This window comes from Lutjanus erythropterus, chromosome 7 (assembly GCF_056507025.1).
Source record: "Lutjanus erythropterus isolate fLutEry1 chromosome 7, fLutEry1.hap2, whole genome shotgun sequence".
NCBI lineage: Eukaryota > Metazoa > Chordata > Actinopteri > Lutjaniformes > Lutjanidae > Lutjanus > Lutjanus erythropterus.
This window is the reverse complement of record NC_139323.1, coordinates 30,791,522-30,808,264: the sequence shown is the minus strand read 5'-3', so window position 1 is coordinate 30,808,264 and position 16,743 is coordinate 30,791,522. Positions and strand designations below refer to the sequence as shown.

The 16,743-nt window shown below is 40.0% G+C and overlaps 1 protein-coding gene across 9 annotated transcripts; it reads left to right on the top strand.

The window, feature by feature from the left end:
• Positions 1-264: 264 nt before the first annotated feature.
• On the top strand, positions 265-15,447 carry hps3 (HPS3 biogenesis of lysosomal organelles complex 2 subunit 1). 9 transcript variants are annotated; one of them, XM_084723529.1, is made up of 25 exons: positions 265-378; positions 1,112-1,291; positions 1,381-1,452; positions 2,042-2,135; positions 2,331-2,404; positions 2,585-2,797; positions 3,117-3,183; positions 4,487-4,575; positions 4,853-4,967; positions 5,300-5,453; positions 5,549-5,631; positions 5,924-6,095; positions 6,400-6,481; positions 7,451-7,608; positions 7,764-7,865; positions 10,102-10,210; positions 10,686-10,948; positions 11,253-11,430; positions 11,810-12,043; positions 12,612-12,803; positions 13,222-13,425; positions 13,649-13,753; positions 14,441-14,647; positions 14,787-14,874; positions 15,142-15,447. In XM_084723529.1, the coding sequence occupies exons 2-25, from the start codon at positions 1,241-1,243 to the stop codon at positions 15,267-15,269; spliced, it is 3,234 nt and encodes a 1,077-aa protein (XP_084579655.1). In that variant the 5' UTR covers positions 265-378; positions 1,112-1,240; the 3' UTR covers positions 15,270-15,447. The 9 variants fall into 9 exon arrangements, with proteins under 9 accessions (XP_084579655.1, XP_084579652.1, XP_084579654.1 ...); XM_084723526.1 differs by having other exon boundaries at positions 3,117-3,228; XM_084723528.1 differs by having other exon boundaries at positions 3,114-3,183; positions 5,303-5,453.
• The last annotated feature ends 1,296 nt before the right edge of the window (positions 15,448-16,743 follow it).

Sequence of the window (16,743 nt, the reverse complement as noted above, 5' to 3'; positions counted from 1 at the left end):
TATTTATTTTTATTTTTTTATTTATTTCTTTAGTCACAAACCTTATTTTAATATTGTAAACAATACTGAGTGTCAACATAGCCACAAAATAATTGGAAAATGTAAAAAACTAAACAAATGAAAAGAAAAGAAAATTACAGTACGACTCATAGTAAACGCGGAACCACCCTTTATTTTAATGACAGCTCGATAGCCAATGAGAATGTGCAACACGATACAAGCAGGAACGCCAGCCAATGAAAATCGAGAGTGGGCGGGCGCTCTGTTGTTGTGGTTGACGGTTCACTTCCTGCTTTTACAGCGTGAAATCAATAAACTGCAGGAGGGGGACGGTCAAGAAGGAAGAGAGAAGAAACAGAGGAACTGATAGTAAAGAAGGTACTTTATAAATAATTTGTTACTAGTTTTCTGTAATGACTGAATTTACTTTAGCTTGTCTGTACCCAGAGTAAACTGAAGCAGAAATATGTTCATCAGAAGTGAGTTGGTGCTTTCTGCCGCTGCTGCTGCTGCTGCTCACAAGACTGCGGCATGTGATATCGATTAGAGAAACACTCACGGAATAACGTTAGTCCTCTTTTAGCTACTCATAGCCTGACAGACATGCAGAGAAAGCTTCAGTTTTAACTGAATATCTCCGTATTAACAATATTAAAAACTTTTAAGAAGTGACTTTGGTGCTTTCAGAAGAGATTGAGCTCTTCATAAGACAGTTTAAAGTGGGTTTTGGTTAATAATGATGGTAAACAGTGATGGAAGAAGTATTCAGATCCTTATATAACACAGACTGATACTAGACTACTCTACTATTATCACACAGTGAACATACTTTAAGTAAAGGTCCTGTGTTCATATCCTTACTCAATTTAAAGTATGTAGGTATTATCAGTTACATTCAGTACAAAAGTAAAAGTACTCATGTTGCAGTAAAATATGTGGTTTTTTTTTGTCATGATTTGAAGTGAATCCCTTATGTGTATGAAAACCATAATCCTCAAATCATGATGTGATGTCTATAAACTGTCCAGCTTTAATGAGAGACTATGAAATAACGCTTTGGCCTAAATTAAAATGCTTTTGAACATTGTTTTCTTTTTTTAAATGATGGTAGGTGTCCCGATGGATGATGCCTGCGGGAAACACAGGTAAAGCGGTGGAGTTTATAGATTTCTCAACCATCAAAAGAAGCAGCAAACAATAAGTTACATTTCCACCCTGGACTGAATCTGCTGGACCAAACATGGTGCACGTCTACAACTGCCATCCTTTCTCCTCACAGCAGATCGTACAGGTAACTGAAGCCTGATTGTTTTTTAAATTCTGCTTTTCTTGTTTCTGAATCAAGTCTAAACTAATCTACTGTCCCTCTCTGTTCATCAGGTGGAGCAGGAGCCTGGACTGGTCTGCTGTGGAGGTGGAGCGCTGTTTGTGGTGGCCACTGGAGGATGCAAGGTAACCTTAAATATACATATGTTTAAACCAAAGTTGCATGAATTTCCAATAGCTGTTCACATTTTGATGCACACAGGCTGAATTTTTGATAAATGAAAAGTTTGGCTGGATTGTTTGCGGAGGACAGTCTGAAGATACAGTATAGCGAGTTTGGTGTTAATTGAGCAAAAAACTTCATAACTCCTGCCAGCTCGAAGTATCTGAACATTTCTACTTGATTTGGGCGACATTTTGATGAAAGCTCCAAAGTGAGAGCACGTACGGTTGATTTTTTAAAATTAATTTCCTAACAATGTAAACTTTAGACAGATGTTGTAGTGCCACCATGAGGGCTATTAGCCCACAAAGCATAGTAGGGCTGCAACTAATGATTATTTTCATAGTTGTTTTCTGTGAAATGTCAGAAAATGGTGAAAAATGGTGACTGACAGAGCGGTTCTTCTGATTTATTTTCCAAAAGACATGTTGTGTGTTTAGCTTGAAGAAGAGAGAAAACAATATCTTTTTCTTGGTATCATAAGCCTTTGAATCTCAGAGATGCTGACTGAATACTGACTCTTCTGTTGTGATGTTGTTGAACTGAACCCAGGTGGAGGCCTACAGCGTGGAGCAGGAGGGCTGTCCTCTCATCTGTCGCTTCGCCACCATGGGCACCGTGAAGAGCATCCAGCACAGCAAGATCGGTAAAAACACAACATCTCTTTGCTCTGTCAGCAACAACAGCAACTACACAAGTATAAATGTTCAGCTGTAGCGTTTAATGTGTTCTTTTTGTTTTATTTGTGAGCAAGACAGCCAGCGAAGGTCGTGGTTACAGTGTAGGTTGGAGAGAGAAAGAGACAAAATTTTAACAGCCTTGATTTTCTCCTTACATCCAGGTGATTACCTGGTGACTATTGAGGAAAAGAACAACGCCACCTACCTGAGAGCCTACACCAACTGGCGCTACCAGGTACACACTGGCCCGCTAACCCTAATTCCAAAAAAAGTTTGAAACATTGTGTAAAATGTAAATAAAAGCTGAATGCAATGATTTGCACATAGTTTTTGACTTGTATTCAACTGACTACAGCACAAATACGAGATATTTAATGTTCAAACTGATGTAGTAATTTCTTGGTTTCCTACTCAGGCGGAGGAGAAGGCCCGTGTCGGGGTGCGTTTGTTGGGCCACCTGCTGCGTGGCGCGTCTGTGCGGGGCGGAGTCCAGATGGAGATCATTGAGATCCCTCTGTCGGAGCGTCCTGTTGCTGTGGCGTGTTGCTCCGTGACAGGAGACCTTCTGGTGGGCTGCGAGAACACTCTGGTTCTGTTTACTTTGAGGAAACAGAACCAGCAGAGCCTGGTAGGAATATAACTACTGATCTGGGTTTTTATGTACCGTTATATAAATGATCTTAATTCAAAGACTGACATGAAATAGACTTTTTATGCCTTTAAAGGGATAGTTCAGATTTTTTGAAGAGAGGTTGTATGAGGTATTTAAATGTAGTAATACTTGGAATATTTTCACTGCTTTACCTTGCTGGCCTTTTATTATGAGTCTTTGTCATCAGGTTTATCTCTCATTTAAAGTTTTTGTCAGTTATGAAGGAGTACTCTGAAAAACATAAGTGGATTATTATTGACAGACTAAATGTTTCTTTCTCTTGAATAAACAGCAGAGTCAGAGTCAGCAGATCATTCAGAGCACCTGGCCGAACAGTCAGCAGAGCTCCAGTCAGACTCAAGGTAACTCCAGGACAGAAACATGTGACTGTGAAAACACATTTTCAGGTAAAGACCCATTTTGGTACCGAAACTCAGAGTTCAGTTCTTACAGGTGCTGGAGGAAATCCTTGAAAACACTTGAACTTTAATGGCAGTTTTTCAAGGTTTGAAATGTGCTTCGATTCTGGATAACTGGTTTGAAACTGCTTGAAGTTATAATTACATTACATTAACAATAAATCACTCTCTGACTGAAAAATTCACCTTTTAGATAAAGAAATAAAATAAGCCAAAAAGTGAAGAGTGAAGAGTACTAACAGGAACTCATGCACAGGGTTCTTCCAAGGACTTTTTTACATACCAAGGGTTTTACCTTTTCATATTCCAAGTTTTGTTTTTATCTAGAACCCACCCAGGGAGGTCTATCAAGAACCCTTTTGTTTCATCTAGGACATACTCAGGCGCTTCCACTTGGAACCCTTGCTGAAAGATCTACCTAGAACCCAACATAAAGGGTTATACCTAGAACCATCTGTGCAAGGTTTCACCCAGAACCCCCATATGCCCATATGAGAGGTTCTTCCAAGAATGCTTCTATGGTGTAGTGGTTCCACCTAGAAAGGGTTGTCAGGGTGAAAAGGGTTCCTAATGCAAGCTTTTGTCTTACAAAGAGCCCTTGACAAATCTCAAAAAAGGATTCTTCAGAAGGACACGGTTCTGGGTAGAACGTGGAACTCTTATTTCTAGGAATGTAGTCTGCTCACAGTCTTTGTTGTTTATGTGTGTGTGTGTGTGTGTGTGTGTGTGTGTGTGTGTGTGTGTGTGTGTGTGTGTGTGTGTGTGTGTGTGTGTTTGTTTTGATTTGTCATCCTTCTGTAGAACTGTGATGAAACATTATTTTTGTCGTTTATTGCGCAGTAACATTTGATTTAATGTGATGAAGACATGAAACCACAGCTGTAAGAGGCTGGAAGAACCTGAAAATGCTCAAAAAGTGCTTGAAATCAACTTAGAAAAGGTGAAGGAGCCTGAAAATTGAGGCTGTAAATGTGTAAATTGGAGTATTACAGTTACCTCACTCAGAGGAAGTGAGTCCTCACAGAGACACAAACACTGTGAGAGTTAATCATTGAAAGTAACTGCGAGTGTCATTAAGTTCTCAGAAAGGATGATTGGTGTCTTACTGACCTTAATGGGACCATTGTACTCGTAAACGATGTATAACCAGTTGTGAAAGAGGTAAATGGCTGTAATGAAAGAAAAAAGGTTTACTCTTGTGACTCCTGTGTGATTTGACTGATCTGTTCTCTGTACTTGTTTTTAGGACAGACCTCAACTTCAAACCAGAATGTTTCCATCCTGGATTTTGAACGCTCGGTTATCCTGCATATACCAAAAATCAAGCCTAAACGGGTACCTGCAGACACTTTCTCGCTTCATTTCTTCTAAGCTCTTCATTTCTTTTTGTGGTATTTTCTTCATAGTTCAATCTGTTTACCTGCTACACAACTGTGCCAGTAAATAACAGTCATACTAACTGATACGGAGGAAAAAACGGAATAGTTCTTGATAGTTTCACAAACAAAAGGCTCACGTTTTTGTTTTTATTTTTTTGTGTCTCTAAAGTTAGAAAACAATCAAACTGATAGTCTGACGTCTCGGTGATTCTAACGCCTCCGCTGCCCCCCAGGTGGCGCTGTGTGGAGGATATGTGGCCGTGCAGGCGGAGCTGGAGGTGTTGGTGCTGAAACTGGATGCATCGTCTGAACCTACAACCCTGGAAGAATCAGCGGACCCAAATAAAGGTTGTAACAACGCAAACATCATTTCAACCAGATTGATTCTGCAGCTTTCTGAGGCTTCACTACAGCTGATGACTAGGGATTAATATAGTGGTTGTTTTTCTTTTTATTCTCTTTTTATTCAAGTAGAAAGTCAGCAGGCAAACAGAAACATACACAAAGAGGAAAATAAAAAAGAAAGAAAGAAAACTGTAGCAGAGAACTAGGGGTGTTACAACACACAATCACCAGAAGTCGGTTGATAAACTCAATCCATTTATTAGTTCATTTTATTTATTAGCTGCAGCTGTAGTGTCATCGGTGATGTGTGTGTTTGTGTATTTGTGTGTGTGCAGCAGATCATCTAGACGACCAGGCTGACTTTCTGGTCCTCCCGAGACACCAGGAGCTGCTCGGCGATCGAGCTAAAGACTGTGACATCCCCGTCAGTATTGAAAAGACCGGGCTGGAGGACAGAGGACAGTACACACTGTCATATGTCCTCTTCAGGTGTGTGCGTGTGTGTGTGTGTATGTCTGAGAAGCAGTGTGAGTGTGTTTTTTACTGTATGAGGTGTCTTGAACTGTGTCATTTCTGTCTTACAGGCGTTTTACTCCAGACTTCTTCCAGGGCTGCGCCGTGGAGGAGACTCACCTCCACTCCCTACAGTTCTACCCACTGTTCACTGGTCAGTGTGAGATATAAAAAAATATATTTGTGTGGTCATTTTTTATTTTAATGAAAGGACTATGTTGTAAGGAAAATTAAGCTGGAGAGGAGGGTAATATTTTAAAATTAAAGTCGGAAATTTCCAACACAAATAGTTGGATATTTTCCAAGTTTAAAGTGGTAAATATAGTGGAAAATGCACACAAATTCACAAGGAAAAAAGTGGATATTCTCAGAGACTAAAGTGGTAAATTTATAGAAAATACTCTCAAATATATGAAGAAAAAAATACTTCTGTCTTTGTCTCTCAGGTCAGTCAGCCTCTCTGGACGAACCAGCTTGTGTGTTCTGCTTCTTCTCTCTCCCCACCTCCGGCTACCTCTACAGTCTGAAGGGCGGCGTGGAGCTTCTCTCAGCCTATCAGTATCCAGAGAAGGTCCTGGAGGCGGTGCTAACAGACCACCTGCTACACGTCATAACCAAGTACGTTCCAATTATTTATTTGTTTTCAACATTTAACAAACACCCCCAAACAAGTAGTTAGGCAGTAAAGATAAGATAAAATGATAGCAATAATGACAAAAAAAATAACCCAAAACAAAACAAATAAGACAAAATCCAGCTTTTGATGATACCACGTCTTTGTGGTGTACTGTCAATCTGCTATCTCCCTCTAAAGACCCCTGTTCCCCCTTAAAATGACAAAAAATTATAAAACAAAACAAAAAGAATAAGATTTTGTTTGGTATTCAAGTTCAGTTTGCATCTTGGTGTTTGTGCCTTGCAGGAGTGCTTTGCAGTGTTTCACAGTGCGTTGTGCAGCTGTAGCAGCAAGGATCGAAGACCCCTACATCGACACCACCATGAAGGTATGAGCCTAAAATTAAAACCTTACTTTGTCGGCTCTTAATTAATTTAATTACTCTCCTGTGTCCAGCAGCAGTAGAAGAAGGGAGCTGTTATCGGGGTTTTGTTTTGTTTTATACATAGTTATCACATAGGTGGTGAAGGAAGTGAAAAATCTAGCAGCGAGGTAGCTAGCTTAGGAGTCAGTGGAGACGAAAACACAGCATGAATATTACAGATATTCCAAGCACTACAAATAAAATTTGGTTTGTTGGCTTACCGTTTTGAAGCCTTGAGAATTCTGGGCATCGCCATCTTGTTTTTTTGGAGACAAAAGCGACCATATTTGGGCGGAGTAGCAGGGGAGGAGTGAGGGAAGGATCTGACTGAAAACCTGAAGACGATAAGTACAGCCATCTATAGAGCATATGTGTGTGATGTCACAGGAGGCGGAGTTACTGTGTTACACCCACCGAGAGTCAAAAAGACTACAGAGTGGAAGTGCTGAACGATTTTAAAAAATATACTGAATTGCAGTTATTTTGACTGATATTTGCGATATTGGAATGATGCTCCAGGTTACAAATCATAGAGAATCTGGCAAATCTGTAACGCGTCATTGCTCCTTGATTGATCAGCAAACAAAAAGATAATTGATGGTAAAATCTGGCCGTATTTCAACATACTGAATAACACATTAGCTACCACAAGACAACAGCTAACATTAGCATTCAACCACTTCCTTGCTAACATTACTGTTTGATAGTGTTACATGAAGATGAGTAAATTAATTCTGGAATATCAACACACATCTTGGACAGTGTTCATTACATCACATAAGCATCTTGGAAGTATGATAAGGAAAAATGTAAAATCAAACTGTTATTTTGTTCTAAGCTAACATGCCGCTAACCCTATTTGGTATGTGGAGGATATATTGAAATGTTTGCTTATATTTTGAGTGCACTTTCATCATACGTCTGTCCCCCCAGGCCTGTCCACCCTGCAGCCTGGAGGTGTGTGCACTCAGGATGCAGCTGTTTATTGGTCTGCGGTCGGTGTGTGTCTACGGCCGACACGTCATCCTGCTGTCCACCGCCGACACAGAGACGCCAGAGGAGACCGAACGCTCCACACAGCGCAGAGGCCTGTAAGTCACAACACAAACATGACTGTGACAGTGTGCAGATCATACACCTTTTAGGTTCTAAAGCTTTTGTCATCAGATTCCTTCCTGCGGGTACCAGAATGCTCTGAAGAGGGATTTATGAACCTGTTTACTGTGTGTGTGTGTTGTTATTTTAGCGAGTTGAAAGAGCACACCATGCTGACTGGTATTTTCCTGGCGGTGGGAATCGATCCCGCAACCACGCCGGCTCTGGAGAGCCTTCTATCACGCCCCTTCCTGTAAGACAAACACCAACCCCCCCTCAGTGTCTGTTGTCACTTCAGGTCAAGCTGCAATGGCAGGAAACTCCTGAAACATTCACATGAACAGATGATTATTAACCAACTCTTTAGATTTGCTCTGATTTGGAAGGAAAACCTTGACGGTTCTGATTCTAGTTCATCTTTAGGCTGGGTTAAATCATGGTTTAACTTGAATTTATGTTGCATTAAACTTTTAAACTAACTTAAATTAAGAACAATTCTATTTTAGCCTTTTTTCTCTAAACAATGGCTAACAAGGCTAACCAACTTTTTAGCTAGTTAGTGAACGATGTGATGTTTTGATACCTTTTTAGCAATAGCTAACACACAGTATAATATAGTTTTTTTTCTTTTTTAGCTAGAAAACAATGTAACATTTTGTTAACTTTTGCTAAAGCTACCACGCAATATAACATTTTTTTTCTTTTTTAGCTAACTAGCAAACAGTAGAACGTTTTTTTCTGTTTATCTAGCTAACAAGCAATATAACATTTGTTCATGAATACAGAGCAGGGGGAGGTTAACGAAAAATCTAATTACGTTTGTCAGCAGCCAAATCGTTCCCTAATATTTTCTGCAAATACCGTGAGCCTTTTTTTTGGTCTTCATTGCATCAAGTTTCGGGTGTTACACTTTAATCGTAAAACAGCAGTGATTTCAGTTGCAGAATAATTATGATGATCTGAATTTCTGCATGCCTTTGCAGCTTGGTCTAAAAGTGACAACACTTCCTGTTTTAGTTCCTAAACCTGTCCAACCATAACCTGCCTAACTGCCCTCAGTGTGTGTGACGTTTTGCTCACAAACTAATTATGTTTAGACCGAAAAAGTTTCGGATTTTATTCGGCTAACTTAATAATCCAGGACAGCTTCCTGGTATCTTGTATGCATACAAGCATACCAGCACCCTCGTATTTGTTTTTATATATATTTAAATCACGTTAGGTGGACGTTTTTCTTCTTTCCTTTAATAATGACTGTTTTAAAACAGATAAAAGTATATTTTAGACATCAAATACATCAATTACTTGTGAAATAGTTTGCATGACAGGAGAGAATACTGTTGTAACTATTTTTTCTTCTGATTTTTAATTTATTTTCTGGTCCAAAAAAGCGTAATTGAGCATAAGCGACCAAAGATCATCTCTACAACGGTGCTTACACTTTTGGGTTGTAATTTTTTTAGAACCTGTTTTCTTTTCTTTTAGCTGTCATCCATGGAACGGTCCATTAGCCACACTGCCATATATAAGTCACATCTGGTGTGTGCCTGTTTGTATTAAAATCTTTGCATCACAGTGTGAGACAGAGGAGCCCCGTGTTCACTAACAGTTCACTAACTGTTTGTTTGGTCATGTATACTGTAGTAACATGTTTTAGTGTTAGACAGTTGATGTACAGCACCTGTATGTAAAAGGTTGTTCCTTACGGGGAGTTTGATGGTGATGCAGACAGGTTTACCAACACAGTATGAGGTAAGTTGTTTCTTAAACATGTACAAGGTCATGAAACGTAAGCTGGAAGCATTTCTCTTCTTGAAGTGTGTCTTCACTTTGTATATCTTCAGTGCATTGTCAGTGTCCTGTAAAGATTTGTCCACAAAGACAGATAGTTACGTCAGGGAAGAAAAACAGCAGTTTTTATTTACATTTCATGGAGTTAAATGTCAATATCATTATTACTATTGCTTTAAAGGTCCATTATGTCAAATTTACTATTATAGTAGTATAATATTCATAATTATGTTTTTATTTGCGTAAAATCATCTGAAAATGAGAATGGTTGTGTTTTTCATTACTTCAGAATGACTGTGGTTTCTCTTACATGAGAACTGGGGGAGTCATGATTCTCTAAATCCACGATACAATTTGACATCTGAACATAAGGTCACGATTAGATTTGATTTTTACATTTAAACAATCTGCCAGCTCACTGCTAGAGGCTACTAAATCCTAAACTCTGGTCCTTTAAAGCAACTTTAAATAGGAGATATTCAGCATGAATCCCAGTTTGTAGACTCCATACTGGGGCTAAATCAATGATGCACAGCACCTAACACATGTTTATATGAATCATGTGAAATTCTCTTAGACCGGTATGCAGATTTTAAGATTAGCTAAACATACATCTGCTCTGTGAGATAAGATGTTGGGATTTAGCTCGTCTGTCTGTTTATTGTTTTGTTACCTCTCTGTGTGACCTCTGACCTCAGGAGCAGGAAGTGGACGATCTCTTCTCCCAAAGAAACCAGCACGGCCGGACACGGCTGGAACATCTATGTGGTCGACACCGTCTCCCCCCTCACTCTTTACCAAGAGATGGTAACACTCACAGATATACTCAGTTTATTAAAACTGTTGTACAGAAGAAGGAACTGTTAATCTGAGCGTCAGTTTTTTGTGCACATGTGTATTTCTTACATTTATACGCACAGACTTTAATCATGATTGTAGAAGACTAAAGAAAACAAAAGGAGACTGCAGACTCCTGCACGCTTTTGTTAATGTCAAAATGTCAAAAAACAAAATCACTAAACAAACAAGAAATGCATAAACAATATGTTATAAAAAACATAATTAAAATATAATTATGTGTTTATTTTAAGAAATTGTAAGAAATTTTCCTTTTAAAAATTCTTGATAACGTACTTTTTGTCTCCCTGCATCTGCCTAAATGCACTTATTTTGTCTCATTTTTGTATTTGTTGTTGTATATTCAATGTTTCTGAGTGTGTGTACTCACCTGTGTCTGAACATGACCTCTGTGTGTGTGTGTATGTGTGTGTGTGTGTGTCAGGTTGAATACAGCCAGCGGTACGCAGAGACAAACCCGCAGGCTCAAAGCCTTCGACACCTCCTCAGTGAGGCTCACCTCCTCCTCCGCGCCTCCTTACTCCAAACATCAGAGCAGCAACAGAACGACGACGGCGAGGCAGCGGCGTCTCTGCAGACGGACGCAGAAGGACCAGCTGAGAAACAGACAGCTGTACAGACAGACAGGCAGGAACTGGAGGAGGCACTGAGGCAGAACTGTGCACAGCTGGGAGACTGTTTCAGCAGGTGACACACACACACACACACACACACACACACACACACACACACACACACACACACACACACACACACACACACACACACACATGCATTTGAACTTAAGGACAAACACTTAAACTTTACAGTTGAGGGATTTTTTTTTCACACAGTTGCAATGGATATTATGTGCTCTCTTCAGTTTTGGACCATAATTAACAATAATTTTTGTAACTGAGTAATCCGTTGATTTAGATTAATTAGGGCGGCACAATCAATGATCAATTAAAAGTTGTTTCAGTGCTAATTTGATTCTTTTCTGCTCTGTCAGGGGGAGTCAGAAGGACTGCCACCTGGCTCTGCCGTACTACAGGATGTCTGGTCTGTCAGTGACAGAAGTCATGATCAGGAACCGCCCGCATCCCAGCAGCCCTCACTCCTACGGCACCGGCTTCCTGTTCTACCTGAAGCATCACCTGTTAGAAGAAACAGAACAGACCCTCAGTCAGGTACACAAACACAAACACAAAAACAAACACAAACACAAACGTGCTGCTGCAACCTGAGATCTGTTTCTGAAAGAAGGTTCAGTGAAAACTTTGAGATGAAAGAAACTCTTGAGTTTTCTGTTACAGAAAGAGAGGAAACTTAAACTCTGCGTCAGTTACCATGGTAACTGAATCTGTGAAGCTGAAATCTATTTCATCAGGGTTCATCTCATTTCATGGTGAACGTTTACAAAACATGTGATTGAGTAGTTATTTAATAAACTGTATCATTTTTATCAGGTATTTTGTAAACACTTGTACCACCAGTTTTTCAAAATAAGCTCATTAAAACACGAGGACACTGAAAAAAATTATAAATGAAAGAATTCTCTTTCCGCAGGAAGCAGCTGATGAGGTCATAGACGTTTTCAGCCTATCAGAACCCTCGCAGCTGGTCGGCGTGTGTGCCAGCCCGTCCATGGTAAACATGAGTCCTGCCCGGACGCTGCGAATCTTGCAGCACCTGGAGGACACAGTCGGTGTGTCGGTGCCACTGACGATCACCATGGCAACCATGATGCTGCGACTGGACGACCTGCCGCAGTACACGCAGCTGATGGAGAGACACGCGGAGGTTAGAGGGGGACAGGGGGACGTGTGTGTGTGTGTGTTTTTAACCTGAAATCTGTGTTTTGTTCTTTCTTTAAAGGGAAAATTCACCACTTTTCATGTGGATGTCCAGTCAGTGTTGATGGTAAATGTAGTGAGTTACAGTAATAACTTCCTCAGTGCTGGTATATTAACTAGTTCTCTATTTCTGGTCTCTGTATCTGGGTAGCCAGATGAGTAATTTGTCGCCCTATGCCATTTTTTTATATGGCCACTAAAGGTGTCTATATCTTGTTGGGTGCAAAACTGGTTCTGGATGCAGCCTTTTTGCATTTTTTACAAATTTGGTTGTTGGTTTTCCTACACGCAGGGAAGGGGAGAGTGAGGCAAATCTCAAGCTCACCACTAGATACCACTAAATCTGATGCTGCTTTGTTTGTTAGGTCTCCTTTACAAAAATCTCTTGACTGTATGGAGTCAGTAAACACTAAAACAGGCTAAATAATTGTCAAAATTCACTGTATGTCTTCAGTATAGTTGAAGGCAAATGCATCACTAATTGAGAACATGATTTCTTGTTTGCATGTGTTCAGATGCTGCTGGTCTACGGGTTCATCGAGGAGTCCAGGCTGTTGCTTCACGGTGGAGGTGGAGGTGGACACATCCGTCCCACAGAGCTGACTCGCCAGTTGGCGAAGTCCCAGCCAGGACTGCTGGTGGCCGCCATGGTGGCTTTACATGAAAACAACAAAGTTCAGCTGGAACAGGCGGATCACATCTTCAAGGTGAGTGAGTCTGTTCAGACCTGGTGTCAACATGTGAAGGTGATCTGATCACCAAGTGGACAGCTCAGTTCACACCTGACATTACAGTGTGTCTCCAAGTGAGTCCTGAGTGACCTCTTATGGTCGGATCTCACCTCCCCACTCAAGATGCAAATAAACACTGGGACTATTTTGTCAGTTGAATGTCTGTTACTGTCTATTTGTCCAGAAGTAGAATAGAAGTATGAGAGTAGAATCATCTTACTGATTTGTCACCTTAGTTACCTTCTTTACTCTTGAAATTTAGCAGCAAAATATCAGTTTGCAGAATTTTAATGTTGTCCATTATAATCAATCCTACATAGAGGAATATCAGTAAAAGTGTGTGTGTGTGTGTGTGTGTGTGTGTGTGTGTGTGTGTGTTCATATGTGTGTGCAGGAGCTTGGCTGTGAGAACTGCTTACAGGTGGATTTCTGGGAGGCGATGCTCATGGCCTCCTCACAGGAAGCCGTCATCCAGGAACTTCTGTTCCGGCTGGCGTCCGTCTACATCGACTGGCTGACAAACACAAACTCTGATACACACCCCAACACTCCACACACACCTTCAAGACGCAGGCCGCTCAAGAGCCCTGACGATCTGGTACGGTAGCTGAAACTTTGGTAGAAATTTTATTTTTTTTTTTTTTATTTATTAACAACACACTTTTGTCCTCATTTATAAAAAATATTCAGTCATTGCATACACATTTAAAAGTGATGTGTACCATTTATTTAAGTCCACTGAAACGACGGCTTTTCAAGAAAAAAATTAATCTGTTTGCAAAACATTTTATGCATAATGCTTCATCACGTTTGTGTTTCAGATCAACTCATGTTCTCATTATGGAGCTCTGTACCCGTGGCTCAGTGTTCTCAGTCCAGCTCACACTACCAGCTCCCCACACCAGGGGGCGCTACACAAACTGCAGGTAATGTGCCCCTGAAGAAAATAAGTCTGCTTCTGTACATGGACATACACACATATATATATGTATGTATTACCTTTGGATCGAATATTAATATTGCTGCCATATTGGACCGGTCAAGACTGTGAACAAATAAACAAAAGAGTATTTTCAGTTTTTCACTTTTATACTCCAGGGTTTGTGATCTGTTTGGAGTAAGTTAAAAAAATAAATAACTTTTTGGGATTCTCAATTCATATGACCTACACTAGTAGGTTGTTACGGTGGAAACATGACCACTTTTGTCCTCGGGGGCACCAAAAAAATTGACATCCCAGCTGGAGCCCAAGTGGGCGTGACATATTCTGCAGTTTGCTGTGCATTCTGCAGCGCCCTAAACACAGGCTGGTTCACTAGAAAGCACCAAGGAACAGAACCTCTGCTTTTATAAAATAAAATAACAATAATAAATAAAATATTTAAGCCTGTAATATCAGTGTATTTTGTCACAGTTCAGTATGGTATTGAGAAATTGTTTTATTGCCATATTCGATATATTATTACATCCTTAGCCTTGAGTATGTAGAATCACTGTTTTTTTGGTCATAAACTCAATTCTCTCAATTATAAGAATTATAAAGTCCCATTGTCTCCCTGCATCTGTCTTGTTGTCCTGTGATTTTAATCTTACATCTGCCCGTGTGTCTCCAGTCTCTGCTGTGTGGTCCGTCCCTGTCCGTGGGCTCCGTCGGGCCCCTGTTGGAGAGTCTGTCGGAGGAAACCTTATGGGGCTTCAGCCTGCACCTCCTCTGTGCCACCAGGAGGGGGCAGTACGACAGAAGCATCGAAAAGCTGCTGGATCGATGTCCTCAGGCCATCATAGCCTACGCCAATCACCAGCTACAAGACAAGAATATGGTGTGTACTGAACTGTGTAGAGAGTAAATGTCTATTCTCACAGTGATTCTCAGTAGATTATATTGACCTGTCTGTCTGACTGTCTGACTGACTGACTGACTGATCTGATCTGACCTGCCTGTCTGTCTGGTCTGTGCAGGTGTTGTGGTGGCAGAAGCTGCTCCCTGAGCTCTGTAACAGGACAAGAGCCGCTGCAGACAACAGCATCTTACTGGCTGCTCTCAAAGGTAAAAGCTTTTTCCAGAAAACCATCATCATCTTTTTTTTTAATAGCTACCTTTTTTGTATCCAAATTATATGATTCAGTTACATGTAATCAATTACTCCCCCCAAAGACCCGAAGCTTCTGCATCATCTTGTTTTAGCACAACAACTTAAATTTCTCAACTTTGTGCACAAAATGTTAAAGTTAAAATTTAAACTGTATGAGCAACATATGGAAATAAAATACCTTAAGCCTTAAGGTTTAATGTGGCTGGTTTCCATGCCAACAGAGACGCTGGTTGTGGTTGCCATGGAGACGAGCCCCACAGAGTTCCTGGAGCTGATTCCTGACGATGGCACCGCCTCGTACTTCCTGCCTCACCTGTTGAACTGTAGCCAGAAACACCTGCTGGCCTGACACACACACACACACGCACACACACACACACACACGCACACGCACGTATACTTGAACAGACAAAGATAAACTCTCTCATCTCTCTGCTGTTATCAGAACTTTTTTTGCCTTGACAATCATGTCACAAGTATTTGACCATCTGTTCAGTATTAAAGCTATTAAATTGAGTATTTAATCACTCTGGTGCTGTTTCCTCTTTTTTCTTAAGCTGACAAAGTAGATATACTGTAGAAAAGACCACTACAACGTGTAGAGCAGGTCAGGCACTGCAGGTATGAGTCAAAAAATGGTCTTTGGCTCCCCCTGCAGGAAGCTATGATGATTAGTCAAATTTGTGTTGATTGGAAGATATTGTAAGGTTGTGCAGAATTCACAAGGATTATTGAATTTGTGTTAATTGTTGTGATCACAACATTGCAACTTCTTTTTGGTTTTTTTGGCTCCTAAATTCCCTCTTATTAAAAACTTAAGGAAAACACCACCCTACTAATAAAATTATAATCGTCAAAATCTTTCAGGTTATTTATTTAAATAAAATCACAATGATATACTTTTTTCATATTAAAATATAATTAAAGGGCCAGATTGAAGCCAGCTTTAGACTTTCATGTTTTACCTCCAACTTACAAAATAAATAATATATTATACCGTATTTATCTTCACAAGAAAACTCAGTCATGTCAGTCATGCCTCTGACATTTATAAAAACAAGCATTTCTGGCTGTGAATGACCAAACTTTTCTCTAAGAATCTTCAGAATATAGAAAATAATAAATTTAAGTGTAACTGAGGGGGGAATTAGATGTTCCTTACATTTTGCAAGAAATCTAAACACCTAACCTAAAATTTAGGTTTTCTGAAATGTTCTGTTTAAATAAGCAAATGAGTCATTATCTAATTAAATATGTGCTCAAGTTATGTCGTGTTTCTCTTCACAAGAAAAACCTGAAAACTGTCATTTAAGCCTTTTGAAGTTTAAAGAACAAACACGTCTTGTTTTGTTGCCTCAGTCGGCTGACATATTGATCACAGATCAGATCAGTGTAAGTTTTTGTTAAGTTGCAGCAGATAAATAAGGCATGACCTCAAACAAACACACAGTTTGACACAGAAAAAAACAGATAAGATCGTAGATCTCTATAGTGTCTATAGTCTCAAATTATTCAAAAGATCTGCGTGTCTAAATGTTAAATCAATTATTTTGTAACAGTGGGAACAAATATTAGCAAACAGTTAAGTGATCAATTAAAAGTGACTCAGTCATCAGGTCATTGATTAAAGGGGCCACAGAGGACATGCGAAGAGGAACTGATTAATGACCTCAACTCTCAGCAAACCCTTTTAAATTCATTATGTAGAAATCAGCAATTTGAAAACTCCCAACTCTGTAACTCTAAAGACACCACAGAACCAATCAGCGCTCTTTTACAAGCTTCTCAACCAGTGAGAGCGTCAGAGCAGTCCACAGACCCAA